The sequence below is a fragment of the Schistocerca nitens genome, chromosome 1 (assembly GCF_023898315.1).
Source record: "Schistocerca nitens isolate TAMUIC-IGC-003100 chromosome 1, iqSchNite1.1, whole genome shotgun sequence".
NCBI lineage: Eukaryota > Metazoa > Arthropoda > Insecta > Orthoptera > Acrididae > Schistocerca > Schistocerca nitens.
The window spans coordinates 479,035,778-479,055,542 of NC_064614.1; the positions used below are offsets into that span (position 1 = coordinate 479,035,778).

Below are 19,765 nucleotides of genomic sequence, written 5' to 3' on the forward strand. Positions count from 1 at the left end.
AGACTAAATAGACATCACGTCCATACTGGGTGCAGAGTTTGATAGTTACAAATGCTCCCAGGCTCACCATGCAGGTTAAGCACACCTCTCCTGAACACAGTCTTCTTATATCCCATCATAATGTCATACTGCATTATCACAGCATGCTCCTTACTCAGTGGCACACCACATTACTCCAAACCAGCACACCAATTCACAGAGGTTAGACAAACACAGGTACCACATCTTGCGGCAATACTGTGTGTGCTGTCCCACCTTGAAAATGTGTGGCATTCAGTTGTGTGAGTGTCACATGCAAAACAGATGACAAAAACCCACAAACAGCTTCCTGCTCTTAACTGTTATATGATTTTGGTTATCGTGACCATTGTTCACTGGCTAGGTAGATGTAGGTCTAGAGGAAGGTGTGAAAAAAGTGTGTGTGTGTGTGTGTGTGTGTGTGTGTGTGTGTGTGTGTGTGTGTGTAAAAGGTGGGGGAGAGGCAAAGGCAAAAATGAGAGAGGAAAGGTGAAAAATATGGTCCCAGTACAAGCTAGCAGAACAGACCATACACAAACATGGTCACTGTCTTCTCTGGGAACTGCAGTCCAAAACTAGAGGCATGGGGCAGGGAGGGAAAGGAAAAGAAATACCAGGGCAGGTGTCGGGGAGGTGGTGTAGTGCTGCTCATGGGAGTGTGTAGTGTCATGCTGGGAACAGGCTGTTGGCCTGCTAGTACTGGGAGCTTGTACTGGGGGTGGCAGAGGGGGAAGGAGAGAAGAGGAAAGGATTGCATGGGTGTGTTGGTGGGGGGATAGAGGCATGTGTGAGATTGGAGAGCGAGCACGGAAAAGGATGGAGGCAAGTGGAGGACAGAGAATAGTGAAGGCTCAGCTAGGAGTGTTATCGAAATGAAAGGTATGTCACAATGAGAATTCCCAACATAGTAACTGAGGAAAGCTGGTGTTGTTGGAAAGAAGGCAAATGACATGTGCTGTGAATCTGTCACTGAAATCAGGCATACCATGTTTCAAGGGATGCTCATCAACTAGGAGGTTCAAATGGCTCTGAGCACTATGGGTCATAAGTCCCCTAGAACTTGGAACTACTTAAACCTAACTAACCTAAGGACATCACACACATCCATGCCCGAGGCAGGATTCGAACCTGCGACCGTAGCAGTCGCGCAGCTCCGAACTGAGCGCCTAGAACCGCGAGACCACCGCGGCCGGCTCAACTGGGAGGTCCAGCTGTCTCTTGGCCACATTTTGGAGGTTGCCATTCATGAAGACACAGCCTGTTAGTGGTCACACATATGTACAAAGCCACACAATAGTTGCCACTAAGTTGGCAAACCATACAGTTGCTTTCGATGTCATCCTGTCTTTGCCGAGGTAGGAAATGTCTGTGACAGGATTGGAGTAGATGGTAAAAGGAGGGTGAAGGGAACATGACTTGCATCTAGATCTACTACAGGGATATGAGCCTTGGGGCAAAGGGGTGGGAGCAATAGTGGAACAAGGATGGACAATAATGTTGCTTCTTTGCGTAGGTGGTGGCATACAACTGTGGGAGGGGTGGGGAGCATAATGGGAAGGATATTTCTCATTTCTGGACACAACAAAAGGTAGTCGAAACCTTGGCAGAGAACTTTGTTCAGCTGCTCCAGTCCAGGGTGATACTGAGTAACAAAGGGATGGAAGCAGGCAATCAGTAGGTGTGTGGAGGACAGTGGTGACAGGGAAGACAAGGTGCAAAAGATCTGTTTTTGAAGAAAATCGGGTGGGTAACTTTGGTCTGTGAAGGCTTCAGCAAGATTCGCAGCATATTTAGAGAATGAATGCTTATCACTGCAGATGCAACAACTGCAGGTGAACAGACTGTTTAGAAGGGAGTTTTTGGTGTGGAATGAGTGGCAGCTGTTGTAATGGAGGTATTGTTAGCAGTTGGTAGGTTTGGTGTGGATGGAGATACTGATGAAGCCATCAGTGAGGTGGAGGTTGATATTGAGGAAGGTGGCTACTTTCTACTCACTATGACCAACTACATCCTCACCCATAACCACTTCTTCTTTAATGGCATCATCTACAAGTGGAACTTTATGATATGGACCACAGGTGAGGAGACACTATCTGCATTCCTCCAGAACCTCTACACATCTTGTCTCCCATTCACTTCACCTGGTTCCTCTTAGCTCAACAATCCACCTTCCTTGATGACAACTCCCACATCTCAGATGGCTGTCAATAGATATGTGACATGGGAAAACCATTAAGACAACACTTAACTGAAAAATGAGTAAGATGGAAATGGAGACACATTATTTAAAAATTGAAGGGCCCGATATCGAAGTGATACAAGCAGCACAAGTAAGAAGTTCACAGATGCACTGTATGTGTTACCTCTGTTCATATGAAAGTACTACAGTTGCAACTCTTCTCTGTTGCTCTCTGTTCACACTACACATGTTCTATTTAGCATCTGTAGTTTGTACTGAAATGCAAAGTGACTAAGCACACTGCCAACTTTGTGTAGAAATATTCTTAACAAATTTTCATTTGAACTGCTGCAAGAAGTGACAACCACAACCTCAGGTCAGTTAGCCAAAGAGGTAGTCACTGTCACAACATTTAACTTTTCTTAATAACGCTATTGATATAACTTATTATGCACCACCTGCATAAACTTGCATCAGGCATGCAACATCTAATTCACATGCACTCAGTCACATATTTCAAGGACTTTTTTGTTAGGAAAATACAGACATAACAGATGAGAAGGAAATATACAAACATTTACTACCATTCCCTTATGTGTGCTTCAACTACAGCTAAACACATATTAACACTGACCCCAGTAATAGTAAACTGCCTGTTTAAAACCTGTCCCTCCTGTTGACGGAATTCATAATGTACTGCACCTGATGATGTTGATATTTTAACCACCGATGTTTCAGTTCTTTACAGAAACTAAAGAAGCCGAGGAAGAACATGTATGTAGGACTCCAGAAGACATAAATATGAAGTAGCAAAGCTGAATGTGAAATGCTAGAAAATCCTGCATGGATATGACCAAAAAGAATAATCTGCAACGCAAATGAAGCCTTCAACCAAAAATGTAGATATAAGTGTAATGACAAAGGTTCTGAAAAACAAGAGCAGGAAATATTTGCAAATTTTTGGGCACTTAGTCCTTAGATATTTCAGATAATTTTTCTGGCAGGCTTGTTGAACTCAAGAAGTGATAACACAGAGGAGGGAATACAATATGCATAGTAAGGAAACACAGCACAACAATAAAACTTAATGGCATTAGAACCTGCAAAGAGTTCTTGTGAATGACACTAGATATCTTTGATACCCATTTCAGTCAAGCATTAACCATAAATCCTGCAGTGGGATATCATCTATAGACCAGTGTGAGAGACATGCCACCATACAAATTACCATAAAGCAAACTGCAAACCGTTGAACAGCATATCATATCAGGTCATTTTCCACACATATTTCACATTACAGCAAGCTTCAAAATTCAAACAGAAACTACCTCCAGGCAGCCTCAGCATTGCCATCATTACAAACTTTACAGAGAATTGTCTGAAAAAAGAAATGAAGAATCTGTGGAAGGATGACCATACTGAAAACCTTCAACACATGATTTAATCTGAGTTTTCACCATCCTAGTTCTGACACTTGTGACTAATGTGACAAGTATAATTATCAGTTGCAGTGCTCCCAGAATGAATGTTTCACTCTTCAGCAGTTTGTGCACTGTTTCAGTTACATGTCGATTACATATGTTAAAGGGAGTTATACGATTTGAAATTATTTAAGCTACCCTTAAGCTACCCATACACCAGTCATTCTTTTAAGACCAGAAGCATGCAGGGTGTACCAGCAAGAAGGGCATCAGGATTTTACAGAGCATAAAAACAAGGCAGAAGAGGAAATGTATATCATCTATATACCAGTGTGAGAGACATGCCACCATACAAATTACCATAAAGCAAACTGCAAACTGTTGAACAGCATATCATCTTTGGTGAAAAAGCTTACCGAGAAGAATGCTGAAGCAGCAGTTGAAGAGTATGAAGAGTGTTTAAGAGGCACTCATGACATATTGGACCGTGAACAAGACTGAGCTATGCTTACTACAATAAATTCATACTAAAGTAGTTTATTAACATGTGACTATGAAATGTGGTAGTCTGGAAACTCAAATTTTTCTGACCTTGTCAAGTAATATTTCTTGTTGTAACAATCATCGTTGTACTTATATTACTTTTACACTGAATGATATTCACTCAAAACAATAAAAGTGACTTTAGGCTCTTGTACAACTTTTAACAATTGTTGCAGATTCACTTCTTTCATTCGCGAGAGAAATTTACAGGTATCATAATACCATACTGCAAAACTTGACTGTCACTAAATTAGAAATAATTTTATTATATCCCTAGGAATTTGAAGTTTTTTGTCTCTCAAGTACGAAAATTCACGAAATAATTCATTACTGGACAAAGAGTAAGAACAATTTACTGCTAAAGCAGTAAAAGCAGCTAAAGAAGACACTGTTCCATAAATGAAAGCGCATGTGCTGAAAGTTGCAGATGAGAAATATGTCCAGCCAACAAGAATGATATCAATTACAAAGCACAGCCCTTCAGTATTAGATTTTCACTCTACAACAGAGTGTGCACTGATATGAAGCTTCCTGGCAGATTAAAAATGTGTGCCGGACCAAGACTCGAACTCGGGACCTTTGCCTTTCGCGGGCAAGTGCTCTACCAACTGAGCTACCCAAGCACGACTCACACCCCGTCCTCATAGCTTTACTTCTGCCAGTACCTGGTCTCCTACCTTCCAAACTTTACAGAAGCTCTCCTGCGAACCTTGCAGAACTAGTACTCCTGAAAGAAAGGATATTGCGGAGACATGGCTTAGCCACAGCCTTGAGGTTGTTTCCAGAATGAGATTTTCACTCTGCAGCGGAGTGTGTGCTGATATGAAACTTCCTGCCAGATTAAAACTGTGTGCCGGACCGAGACTCGAACTTGGGACCTTTGCCTTTCGCAGGCAAGTGCTCTACCAGCTGAGCTACCCAAGCACAACTCACGCCCCATCCTCACAGCTTTACTTCTGCCAGTACCTCGTCTCCTACCTTCCAAACTTTACAAGGGTGTGAGTCGTGCTTGGGTAGCTCAGTTGGTAGAACACTTGCCCACGAAAGGCAAAGGTCCCAAGTTCGAGTCTCAGTCTGGCACACAGTTTTAATCTGCCAGGAAGTTTCACTGCCCTTCAGATTTGTCTTTTTTTTTTTTTTCAGAATATCGTCATTATGTTATTCTTAGATGGGACTTCTTGCAAGTATCTAAACAGTCATAGACTGCAGAAGATCAGTGCTCCAGATCAATGAAGCTATTTCAACAAGCACACAACACAAACATTGTTGTGGACAGTTGTCTGTCATCAAAGACATTGTTATCCCACTGTCATCAACAAGACAAATTCCAGTCATCAGTGAAGGTGCTCTGTTGAACTGTGAAGTTGACTGCAAAAAGCTACTCATGCTCACAAAAGAAATTTACATGTCAGCGATGATCATAAGCAATGTAGATGGTTAAAGAGAACTTTGGATCACTAACTGACAAGAGCACCCACAACTCACATATAAAGATGTGTGCTTAGGACAGCCGAACCAGTCCACTACAGGTAACTTAGTGTCACTGATGAAGAATTGTGCTGCACTACTTCCAATGACAATGCAAAGGAGGAAGCTACTATCAGAGTGCCAGTAGCATCCAGAATGGAGACAACACGAACCAAGTGGCGCATGTTAAAACACTCTACCAACATTGGGGATCATCCACAAGCACTCGTGTAAGTTGTCACCAGTTGAATGACACATTACCTAGTAGGAAATGGAGAACATGCTACAAGATGATATCACTGAACCTTCAGAGTGTCCTTGGTCCCCTCCTGCAGTTTTGTGAAGAAGGATGGTACACGATGTTTCTCTGTTGACTACCAATGACTGAACAAAAAACACAAAAAGGCCTACACACTGATGACACCCTACACTGCTTGAAAGGAGTAAGGTATTTTTCTCAACAACTGGTGTGAAGACAGGCCACTGGCAAGTTGAGGTCGACCAGGCTGACTCAGAAAAGATTGCCTGCATAACTCATTGTGGCCTCTATAAGCTCGAAGTTATGTCAGCTGGACTGTGTAACACTAGCCAACTTCAAACACATGACAGGCAACACTGCTTAAATGGATGACATGTCTTTGTCATCTGAATAATGATGTTTTATTGAAGACTCCAGAAGAACATCTAAGCCACGCGACAACTATGCTGAAGTGTGTTCAGACTGCAGGCCTCGAGCAATATCTGAAAAAATGCCTCTTCGTCAACCCAGAATATAAAATCTTGGGCACTTAGTAAACAGTGATAAGAGTCCATCATAATCCAGAGAAAATAAAAACAATCACATATTTTCTGACTCCTTGGCACATTCATGGCGTGAAAAGTTTTCTTGGAAATGTGTTCATACAGTCGTGACTCATAAATAGGTTCTGTATCAAGGCACAACCCTTGCAAGAACTACTGAAGGGAGACACTAAATGTTCCTCGAATAACATGCAAAAAAGATCTTTTCTTGTCCTTAAGTAGGCACTAAAATATTATCCAGTCCTATATTCTGAATACAAATACTCTGTGTCTGACATATTTCTGTGGTGGTGTCAGAGTTGTCGGGGTGCAGCCAGCCACACTTTACAATGTGCTGCGCATATCTAAATAACAGGCAACACAGCAAGCATGTGGTGCTTGAGAAGGAACCACTACTGGATGGCAGCTGACCCCTACCACTCGGCTTGCTGAAATGTCAATCACAAAGTAATTTTATCGGAGTATAGCATTGTATGATGAGAACACCACAATGGAACTTCACACCAACACTAGTGGTTATGAGATACATGTTTTCTGGTACAAATTCAGGATACAGCTGAAAAGGTGATTGTTATTCTTGCAGATTATACTTCCAAGTCCGAGAGGTATTATTCACCAGCTGAGAAAGAATGCCAAGCATCTGTTTGGCCCAGCAACAAGCTCTGGTCATATTTATTTGGCAAACCATTCAACATTGTGATGAATCACCATTCTCTATGATGGCTGATTAACCTGAAGGATCCATCAGGTGAACTGTTGAGATGTGCACTGAGGCTTCAGGAATATTATGTTACAGGGGTATACAAAATCTGAGTCAAACAAAAGGATGCCAACTGCTTTTCAAGCAATTCTGTGGCAGAACGCAGCAGCATGAACAAAAACTGAGTCATCACTACATTAAATGATATTGATTCTGAGCAAAGAAAAGATCCAGCACTGCCGCAAACCAAAGAATGAAGAACTGGCCACAGGAAAATTCCAATTAATAAACAGAACATGATGGTTTCCAATCCCAGTTCATCTACAGCCAAGCTATCCTGAAGTTTTCTCATGACTGTCCAACACCTGGTCACGTGGGATTCACGAGGACTGTAGACAGAATCAGATGCAGGTATCGCTGAGGTGATCTCTACTGATCCATGGGACACTATGTGAGCCACTGTAAGGAATGCCAGCGACAGAAGGATATGTCACACTTACATCTAGGGAATCTGGTACTAATTCCACCAAACTGGAATTGCCTATCTGTAGAGTTTCCTAAAGTCAACAATTCGGAATCAATGTATAACAATCTGCTCTGACTACTTGACCCGCTACGCTGTCAACAAAGCTGTACCAACTGCTGAAGCTCCTGAAATTGCAAGGTTCATTGTAGAAGGCACCATTTTGATGCACTGAGCACACTGACTGATGATCTCTGATCGTGCAAAAGTTTTCCACTCAAACAAGTATCAGAGATAATCTCATGACAACCTATGACCCATGTGGTGTCACCGCCAGACACCACACTTGCTAGATGGTTGCCTTTAAATCGGCCGCGGTCCGTTAGTATACTCGGATCCACGTGTCGCCACTATCAGTGATTGCAGACCGAGTGCCGCCACACAGCAGGTCTAGAGAGACTTCCTAGCACTCACCCCAGTTGTACAACCGACTTTGCTAGTGATGGTTCACTGACAAAATATGCTCTCATTTGCCGAGATGATAGTTTAACAGAGCCTTCAGCTAAGTCATTTGCTACGACCTAGCAAGGCGCCATTATCGGGTACTATTGATATTGAGAATCATGTACCATCATGACCGACGGTCTTCATTAACGGATTAAAGTTAAGTATTCCACCAGCTACGTCCGTTTTTCTAAATTCTAATTTCCTTGTCCTGTTCCAGACCTCACGCCAGCCTGTGTGAGCTAAAACGCGTGCCTTTCGGCCTCCTCTAGTAACACGGTGTTGGCTCTCCTGCCAACCAAAACATTTGCGACGAGGTACAACCGCGTTCTTATTGATATTGCCCTGATTTACTTGTGTAATGGCTTCGGCACAATCTCCAGATGTACTGTCCGAATTTTATCGCTTACAGAATCAGCAGGCACAGGCCTTACTGGATGCCCTTGCACAGCTCGTCCAGGGTCAACGGGCAATGCAAAACGATGCGACAGCCGCCGCTCCACCGCTAATGCAGCCACAACACGCTGTTGCACCAACTTTTCGATCTTTTGATGCTGCACTGGAAAGCTGGACGGAGTGGTCACGCCAATTTGGATTCCATCTCGCCGCCTACAGAATTCAAGGTAACGAGCGGCAGCCTTTTTTGTTGTCCTCAGTAGGGGTGAACACGTACCGTGTGATAGTCAAATTATTTCCCCGACGCGACATAGCAACTCTGTCCTATGACGAAATTTTGTCTGCATTAGATGCATATTTCAAATAATTAGTCAATGTAGTTGCGAAAAGGTATACCTTCTTTCGTACAAAACGTACGGCAGGTCAGACTAATTGGGAGTGGGTTGCAACCTTGCAAGGCCTTACTAGGGATTGTGCTTTTGAGTGTCCATGTGGACTCCCTTATTCAGATACTATGGTACGTGATGAAATTGCACAGAACATTTCTGATGTTCGTATAAGGGAACAGATTTTGAAACTAATCAATCCCTCCCTTCAACAAGTGATGGACATATTGGATCGGCAGGACACACTTGACTTTGCTCAGGAATCATTTGAAACTTCACCAGCCGTGTGTCAGGTTAACCGGCCCACCGGGTGAGCTGCACGGAGCAGTAAACAGCCCTCGCGCCCGGCCGTGCCGCTGCCGCCAGGCTCTCAGCCACGTGTGCTGCGCAGGCAAGCAAATGCAGTGCTAAAATCATGCCCGCGGTGTGCTACTAGACATTCGCATGAGAATTGCCCGTCATGCCAGGCTATTTGCTTTTTCTGTAATAAAAAAGGACATGTTCAGAGTGTTTGCCAGAAAAAGCTCTGATCGGACACTCACAACCATTCCAGGCCCTTTGCTTCACGCCAAATTCAAACCAAGGATACTCAGGCTCGTGAAACTTCGCCCATGGAAATTCATGTCGTTCATTCCACTCCACTCAGTGCCACTCTCTCTAACAGTGACTGTGTTCGTCCCACAAATAGTGTGCGTCAACATTGTCGGAAATCCCGTCAAATCGCAAGTGATTATGTACCAGTGTCAGTTCATGTTGCACGAGACAGTCGCTCTTGTCGTCAGCAGGACAATAAACTTTTTGTAGACTTGGACATTAACGGCAAAGTGATACCATTCCAGCTCGATACCGGAGCTGCAGTTTCACTGATCAATCAAGACACTTACAAACAGCTGGGCACACCTCCGTTGCGTGCCGCAAATGTTAAGTTAACTAGTTATGCCGGTCAAGATATCCCTGTGTTAGGACAGTGCAGCCTTCTTGCAACATACAAAGGACAAACAAAACTTGTGTCATTTTACGTTCTTCGTTCTTCTTCTGCAGTGAACTTGTTTGGTTTCGATTTATTTCAGTTGTTTAACTTGTCTATAGTCATCAGGTCCTATCAGTGAACCAGACTGTGCCTTCAGACAGTGTTTCTCGTCGATGTGAAGAATTTGCAGACATTTTTGCACCGGGCCTTGGTTGCGCTAAGAACTATAAAGCACATTTGGAAATGAAAGTAAACGCGCAACCGAAATTTTTCAGAGCGCGCAATGTTCCCCATGCATTGCATGATGAGGTCGCAAAAACATTACACGATTTGGAATCACAAGGTGTAATTGAACGTGTGCAGGCTTCTCTCTGGGCATCACCTTTAGTAATTTTGCCAAAACCTTCGGGAAAATTGAGACTTTGTGTGGACTTCAAGCCAACAGTGAATCCACAACTAGTGATTGCAACTTTTCCTTTACCCCGCCCGGAAGATCTTTTTGACAAACTGTGCCCGGGTAAATATTTTTCGAAGTTGGACCTAGCAGATGCGTACTTGCAAATACCGGTGGGCGAAGAATCCCAGCGCATTTTGGTGGTTAACACGCATCTTGGTTTGTATCGATTCAAATGACTACCATTCGGGTGTGCATCCGCCCCTGCATTGTTTCAGCAATATCTGCAAACTGTTTGTGCGTCGGTCCCTACTGCAGCAAACTATCTGGACGATATTGTGATCTCCGGAAAGACGGAAGAAGAACATTTAGCCAATTTCAGAACATTATTTCAGGTCTTGCAACAAAAAGGGTCTTCACTTGCCGAAGGACAAATGTGTGTTTTTTTGCTCGCTATACCACGCGCCTCTTCCATTTCAGCTCTGCTTCATCGCTTACACCGTAAAGGTGTTCCGTTCGTCTGGACGACGGAATGCGAATGCGCCTTTCGCCAGTTGAAATCGGCGTTGCTTTCCAATACTTGCCTTACGCCATTCGATCCCCAGGAGCCCCTTTTGTTGATGGTGGATGCATCGGATTTCGGGATCAGTCCTGTGCTTGCGCACAAAGATGGATCGCACGATCGCCCTATTGCCTTTGCGTCCAAATTGCTCTCGTCTGCGCAAAGAAATTATTCACAGATTGAGAAAGAAGCATTGGCTCTCGTATTTGGTGTTACAAAGTTTCATGATTTCTTGTATGGTCGTCACTTTACCATCATCACAGATCACAAACCTTTGACATCGCTTTTTCATCCGAACAAGCCTGTACCTCCACGTAGAGCACAGAAATTCATTCGCTGGTCTATTTTCCTCTCGCAGTACTGCTACGATATCTTGTATCGATCCACTGCTAAGCACGGACACGCCAATGCATTGTCCCGTTTGCCTGTTGCTGAGGATAGAGCATTTGATTCCTCCGAACTTGCTTGCATGTTCATTGATTCGGAAACGAATGCCGTGGTCAAATCGTTTCCGATTGATTTTCGTCGTGTAGCTACTGCCACAGCTGCCGACCCTGTCCTTGCTACCATTCTGCGTTTTGTTGCTACGCAATGGCCCTTGTCAAAGTCACGGATCGGGGACCCGTTGGTTCGCCAATTTTTTGCTCACCAGGAGAGACTTTTTGTTCAACGTGATGTTTTGCTGTTGCGTTCTGATAATGATCAGTCCAGGGTCGCGGTACCACGTTTGTTACAGTCCCCTGTCTTACAGCTTCTCCACCAAGGGCATTGGGGTATAGTGAGAATGAAACAACTTGCTCGTCAGCACTGTACTTGGTTCGGAATTGATGCCGCGATTATGAATATGTGCTCTTCTTGCATGGTGTGTGCCAAACAGCAATCAGCCCCACCGCGGAAATTCTTTGCATGGCCAAAAGCCACTTCCCCTTGGCAACGCTTGCACATCGATTTTGCTGGTCCATTCTGGAATGCTCGATGGTTGGTTGTGGTAGATTCATTCAGTAATTTTCCTTTTGTTGTCTGGATGTCTTCCACGACGTCATCTGCCACCATCCAAGTGTTACCTGCTATCTTTTGTAATGAAGGTCTTCCACAGACTATTGTTTCCGACAATGGCCCACAATTCATGTCCACAGAATTTCAGTCATTCTGCAAGGCCAATGGTATTCAACATCTGACGTCCGCGCCGTTTTCGCCATAGTCAAACGGTGCCGCTGAACAATTGGTCAGGACTTTCAAATCACAGATGTTGAAGTTAAAAGAGTCGCATTCTCGGGAGGACGCGTTATTGCTCTTTTTGTCCTCGTATCGCTCTCAGCCCCGAGATGGTCGCTCACAGGCTGAGTTGCTCCACGGTCGTCCTCATCGAACCTTGATGTCTTTGCTACATCCGCCGCATCAGGTTCCTGTGCAGCGGCAGACACCTGCTTTTGCTCCAGGCGACGTTGTCTACTTTCGTCACTACCGAGGTTCACGGTGTTGGCTCGAAGGGCGCATTCTTCGCTGCCTCGGACGGGCTATGTATCTGGTTTTGGGGGTCTCTGGTGAGGTGCGCCGCCATCTCAACCAGCTGCGCCTCTGTCGTCACATGGGATCTGCCGCTCGCCGTCTGCTTTCAGCGACGGTGTCGTCCGGTCAGCGCCCTGGGGACCCATCTACTGGCTCACCTCAGCCCGAGGTGTTACCGATGCTGCCTTCCATTTTGCCCCATGGCGACGCACCACCGCCGCCCGTTTTCCCGCCAGCGACGCCGGCAGTGGACGCATCGCTGCAACCTCCGGGCACCTCCCTGGGTCACGCGCTGCCGATCGCTTCCCGTGACCGGATGTTCTCCGACATGGAACTCTTGCCCACTCCGGACCATATGTCGTCTTCGCCCATCGGGTGCCCCGACCCGATGGAGGTCGACCCTTCGGCCCCTCCTGTCTCTCTGCAGGCGCATACAACGCATGTTGGCGTGCACCCTGGAGTAGGTTTTCAGGCATTTCCTAGCTCCCCGCGGTCCGAATGGCAGGGTTCGGGTGGCACAGCCTCGCCTGTTGTTAGGCTCCCCACCTCATCGCATACGTCAACATGGGGTCCTCCCCACGGCGGGCGGAAGCCTTATGCCACAACCGTACGCCGATTTGTGGGTGAGGAATGTGATGTCCCCGCCAGACATCACACTTGCTAGATGGTAGCCTTTAAATCGGCCGTGGTCCGTTAGTATGCGTCGGACCCATGTGTCGCCACTATCAGTGATTGCAGACCGAGCGCCGCCACACGGCAGGTCTAGAGAGACTTCCTAGCACTCGCTCCAGTTGTACAACTGACTTTGCCAGTGATGGTTCACTGACAAAATACGCTCTCATTTGTCGAGACGATAGTTTAACAGAGCCTTCAGCTACGTCATTTGCTACGACCTAGCAAGGCGCCATTATCAGTTACTATTGATATTGAGAATCACGTACAGTCATGACCGACGTTCTTCATTAACGGATTAAAGTTAAGTATTCCACCAGCTACGTCCGTTTTTCTAAATTCTAATTTCCTTGTCCTGTTCCAGACCTCACGCCAGCCTGCGTGAGCTAAAACGCGTGCCTTTCGGCCTACTCTAGTAACACGGTGTTGACTCTCCTGCCAACCAAAACAACCCACACGTGAATAGTCTCACAAAACATTTCAATAAAATGTTGGTAGATATGGTATCAATGAAAGTTGAGGTCAAACAGACAGGTACTGGGATACAATACTGCCTATTATGACATTAGCATACAACGAAGCGAACAAGACATTATAGGCTTCAAACCCATTCTTTCTGCTCCACAGTCGTGAGGACAAAACAACAATGAATGTACTGCTCCTATTTCAACTGGACGTTACTCAGGGTGATTATATGAAACACCTCATCACCAGGACTAAAGAAGTAAGACAGCTGGCTCACATGCAGACCCTGGACACCAAAGAGATTCACCAAGAGGGCTGTGTGGAAAGTGAGACTATAAGAAAAATTACTAAAGTGCTACTTTGGGCTGCACTGTATCCTTTGTCTCTTGTCAGATGTCAACTACAAAGTCAATAATTAGAACTTTTAATCAAGAAGACGAAAACACAGAGACATCATCCATGTCCTCTGTATGAAACCCAACTACACTCCTGAGGTGCAGATAAGCAATGGATGCTTCTCTTTCAAGGAAACTGCAGTCTCACTTGACAATTGTGAACCTCCACCGGAAGGGGCCATGTCAATGCTCATCATAATGAAGATGATGTGACAACATGACCAGAACACAAGAATCTTCCTGAGCTGCCACACAGAGGACCATTGACAACTGACAAGAAATAAATCCAGAGTGCTCTAGTCTTCTCTAAAGAGAACTCCTGAAACAGCAAGTCATTGTTTTTCAAAGAGTAACAATAATGCTACAAGCTGTGAAACATGCAGTGTTGTGTAGCGGATAGCGTTGAGGGCAGGCGTGCTGCAGCTTGCAGATACAATCCTGACCACTAGTAATTATTTGTAATTTAGTATTTATCATTTCCAGAAAAATTCTCGAAATTTCTTATGTTTGTATAACTCAGCCCTCTACAACCAGGAGCTCAGTTCTGTTCTGTTCTGGATGTACATTGGTGTTTGTAATAAACGAGCTTTCAGAGCTATGTGTTGTACTTCACTGATGAGCCTGCTTGGATCTGATTTTGGTTATGATGTGACCATACTAAATTACACAGAAACAAAATCTTGCCTACTGCAGGTACATACACTACTTAGCGATGCAATGGGGCTCTAAAATTAGTTTCCGTTTCAACTTACTTCCACACCTAAATTATTCACATTTTAGATGTATTTGTAAAATCAATGCTGAAGTGTTCTTGCACATAAATATTTCTGTATTGTACAGGAGATACATGTCAAATATCATGATGCAAAATGATCCAGTAACAAACAAAAAAAAATTACACATTCATAATTTCTCTAACAATAACAATCACTTTCTCAATAAGCAGCCCATTATTTTATTCTGTGAAGAATATCCAAGTTATCACTGCTGGTACACTAGAACAAATCTGATACCACTTTGCAAGAGGAATTATCTTACAGTGTCCCACAGCTATTTACAGAAAATATACATCCCTAAATTAAATGGATTGTACTTCACAGGTGCATTTACTCATAGCAAAATTTGTTCCCACAAAATGCATTACCATCCATTTCAGCTCTCAAAAAAATCATAGCAAAAACAAGTACAGAAACAGTGATCATGAGCCTGTGTGATTTATATTCAAGTGCCTCCACAAGTAATGACCAGTCTTATACACTTGTTTAACTAGTATAAGAGTCAACAGTCAGCGACAGACTACCTACGAGGGTCACTCCAAAAGAAATGCACACTATTTTTTTTTTAATCCATCTTTTATTCTATATTTTTTACAGTTTTACAGTGTGTAGATACATCCTTTAGGAACAATATTTTCATTTCTCCACATAATTTCCATCCCTCTCAGCCGCCTTACGCCACTTGCAATCAGCGCCTGTATACCCGCATGGTAAAATTCTGGACCAATCTGTTGGAGCCACTGTTGGCAGTGTGCACAAGAGAGTCATCATCTTCAAACCTTGTTTCACGAAGAGAGTCTTTCAGTTTGCCAAAGAGATGATAGTCACATGGAGCCAGGTCAGGACTGTAAGGTGGGAGTTTCAGTATTGTCCAGCCGAGTTTTGTGATCGCTTCCATGGTTTTTTGACTGACATGTGGCCATACATTGTCGTGCAACAGCAAAACATCATGCTTTTGCCAATGTGGTCAAACACAACTCAGTCGAGCTTGAAGTTGCTTCAGTGTCGTCACATATGCATCAGAATTTATGGTGGTTCCACTTGGCATGATGTCCACAAGCAAGAGTCCTTCGGAATCGAAAAACACCGTAGCCATAACTTTTCCAGCAGAAGGCGTGGTTTTAAATTTTTTTTGTTTTTCTAGGGTGAATTTACTTGATGCCGCTCCATTGATTGCCTCTTCGTCTCTGGTGAAAAATGATGGAGCCATGTTTCATCACCTGTCACAATTCTTCCAAGAAATTCATCTCCACAATTCTCGTACTATTCCAAAAGTTCGCTGCATAGCGTTTCTCTTGTTTCTTTGTGAGCCACTGTCAACATCCTGGGAACCCACCTGGCACAACCCTTTTTTAACACCAACACTTTCAGTATTCTGCAAACACTTCCTTATCCTATCCCAACATAACGTGAAAATTCGTTCATTGTGATGCGTCTGTCAGCAGTCACCAATTCGTGAACTCTCTGCACATTGTCCGGAGTGTGTGCAGTACGAGGCCTGCCGCTGTGAGGACAATCCTCAATATTGCCATTCCCGCTTTCATCACGTAACCTGCTTGCCCACCGACTAACTGTACTGTGATCGACAGCAGCATCTCCACACACCTTTTTCAGCCTCTTGTGGATGTTTCCCACTGTCTCGTTTTCACAGCACAGGTTTTAATGAGATAAAGCTTCGAGCCATCCAAGAATTTCCCATAGTTCAGTACAACTGGTAGATAACTTCCCTTAAATCCAAGTTAAAATCCCAGCTTAGTAAGAAATTTGAAATGTCATAAACTTTCTTTAAGCTAATGATGGGGAGGTCATTCCATCACTTTCCAGTATCTCTCCATTTCAACATTTGAGAAATAAACATATGTAAAATAGTTCTCCAACAGGAAACTTGTATGTCAAACATTTGCTAAAATGTAAACCTCTTCAGTGGCCTCCCCAACTATCCTTCCCACCTATCTTTACTTTGATGATTTTCTACAAAGACTCACTGGAATTTATGACTACTCTACACTGCCACAAATTGCATACATTCTCTTCACACACTCTGAATGAAATGTTCTTTCCCCTACCTGTTTAATCACATTTTGCTTCAAATTACTTATTTCCTGTTTAACACTATAATTCATTATATAATTAACTTTCACTGTAGTATACCTACCACATGGTGTGCTTTATTTTCTACTATCTGGTTTTATTCTTAATTATTAAACTCTAATTTGTTACATACACATCATTAACTATTAGACTTTTATTTAGATGCAGAGACTGAACTTATACAACACCAATTTCACGACTGAGGGAAAAATCTACGATAAATAAAATTGTGGAACTATTCTATGTTTAATTTTCTCCAAAGATGAGATTCTAATAGGCTGAAATTTCTGGATACTTCATATGCCTCCCTTATATAAAGCTGAGTCAGTCTTTTAGTTCAATATTACATACTGCCTCCTCCCACTACCAGCCCAACCCAACCTTTTTGGTTTATGGAAAGTAACTTTTACTTATCTGAACTTAAGAGGGAAACAATTGGAAATTAGTGGTAAGGTCTTATGGGACCAAACTGCTGAGGTCACTACTTCATCTAACTTAAACTAACTTATGCTAAGGACTTGACCTTCCAATGGGGGAGTAGTCATGCGGACCATGACAAGGCACCTCAGACCGCGCAGTGCTTACGAGGGAAAAAATAACTAATTTAAATTATTAGAGGAACACAACAGTGATGAAAAATTACAAAAGGAAAAATTAGTTACAAAGGAAGTATTTTTAAAAATGGATACTGACTAACCGTGGCTTGTTTTCACCAACAACAAGCTCCTTCATAAGTTTCCTCAGTCTGTCTCTGGTACGTTGTTTCTCTTCAACCCCAGATGATGATACATTTGATGAGCTACTCTTGCTTGCATTTGTGGACTGTGCTGATCGAGGACTTGAAATGTAGAACTTTCGGCCATTTGATGATGGAATTTTGTCAAGTGTGAAGTCATCAACAAATAATATACAATCAGAGCAGGCAACTGAAATTTTTGTAAAGTGACACAAATAGATTAATCATATTGCCTTCATATCTCAAACCACCTGTATTAATCAGTACTTCTGAGTATACGAAATAAATGAAACAATTTGAACTATGATAATTAAGTAGCTATGTAACATGAAAAAAATTGACATACGTTATATACACTAACCTAAACAGGCAATTTCAATCAGGAACATTACACTCATAACAACTTTATGGCCTTCAGCCTGTTATGAATACTCCCTCCCCCCCCCCCCCCCCCCAAATGAGAAATGCATTGTTGCTGCCAGCTGTGTCAGTTTTTTTGCCTACCTTTCGTTAAAAAAATGTATAAAAACACAAACACGACAACAGAGGAAATCCTAATATTTTGGCAAGTACAAAGGAATAAGTATTTAGATATAGCAATCACAGAATCTAATTTCAAAGCAGTTGGTATGTTCATGGCTTTAACAATAACAGGATATTTTAGTGCTTTCTGGGAATCATCTTAAAGTGTTAATCATGCCATTTTATGCTCATAACAAGTTTTTTCCTCATGAATTTCAGTGTTTTAAAAAAAGTTGAAAACGAAATTCAAATAATTTGAAAGCCCATTAAAACAATTCATTTGAGTCATGTGATGCCTGAGCTAGCAAGCTACTCCTAATGTTGTAAAGTCCATTCACAATGATTTCTTGTTTTGGAATTTAAGTTTCAGAAAACAGGTTACAAATGGTGTGTAATAACACATTGTACAAATACATTTATAAAAACTCCTGAAAAATTGTTTTTGAGTGTTCCAAAGAATGAGAAGATGATTAAAATGTGGTTGCAACTCACTCGTACAGATCCAAATGAGATAGTGGTCATTACTTGTGTTTTTTTCTGTGAGTATTTTTTTGATGTAAGGAAACACACCATATGTGCATGTTGTCACATGCTGGATTTGTAACGCAATGTTTACAAGATAGATCTGCAATTTGGATCAAATTTTTTTCAGTAATATAGTTATGTAAGAGCTTTAAATTCTATATCATATTACACTTTTTAATATCTATTTCCACTTATTAGCTTCATTTTACATCTGATATATTTGAGACGAATGACAATGATGGTGTTAAGAAACTGTATTTCAAACCCAAAATAACTCTTATTCTGAAGAAATCGTTTAACGATTTCTGACCACATTATTCTTCCCAAATAAGCTATTGAATACAATAATTTGGCCCTTCCAACTGTTTCAACTGATTCTGACAAAGAGGAAAATTGAGCATTGCATGGAAGTTATGAGGAAATGTAATAAGACTAGCACATTACAATGCAATGAAAGGTGATCCTTCTTAAGCACTCTTAAATCATTGTTTTTCAGCAGCAGTTAAGTATTCATTAGAACAACATATGTTTTAAAGCTCTACTGCATATTTTACAGACATAATTTTCCGGTTATTAACTCCTGAAGAGATATAACATTTCATCGGTGTTCAGGCCCGCAGCAAAAATTCGACAGTTAATGAGGCCTATGATGGACAATCTAGGGCTTAGAATGCCTGGAGTGTACAAGATACCATGCCAGTGTGGTTGTTACTATGTCGGCCAAACAGTACGCACTGTGGAGCAACGCCAGACAGAACATGAAAGTTGCTTACACCTACGCTATCCAGAAAAATCAACCGTGGCAGAACACACTTAGAAAATGGACACCAAATACTATTCGACGAAACATCTGTCGTTATGAGGACGAAGGGATTTTGAGATAGTGTCATAAAAGAAGCTGTTGAAATAAAAACCTCTGAAAACACCATCAACAAGGACAGCGGTTTGCAGCTCAGCACAGCCTGGGACCCAGCCATAGAAAGGTTAAAACAGGCGCGACGGACGCGGGATGAAAACGTTACCATAGATGGCGAGGAAGAGAGCACCAGTGACGTCACAGCCAGCAGTGCGACTATATAACGCGGCCACAGCAACACAGCAGTAATTCTTACCACTTGACAATGACTGAGGAGAGCTCATTCGAAAGCACATGGGATTTTAACCACCTGACACGGCTGGAAGCTCGAGAAAATTTTATTAATTCATATCGCCGTGAAACCATGCATTCATACATAATTTTCAGGTGGTTTAAATTAATGACCTGGAGGAA

The 19,765-nt window shown here is 42.8% G+C and overlaps 1 protein-coding gene across 1 annotated transcript in view; it reads right to left on the bottom strand.

The window, feature by feature from the left end:
- Positions 1-19,765, bottom strand: part of LOC126252119 (WD repeat-containing protein 11-like) — a 226,656-nt gene that overhangs the window by 132,340 nt on the left and 74,551 nt on the right. The window contains exon 6 of the mRNA XM_049952988.1: positions 17,410-17,638. Within this exon, the coding sequence (XP_049808945.1) occupies positions 17,410-17,638 (229 nt within the window). The remainder of the gene's footprint in view (positions 1-17,409; positions 17,639-19,765) is intronic.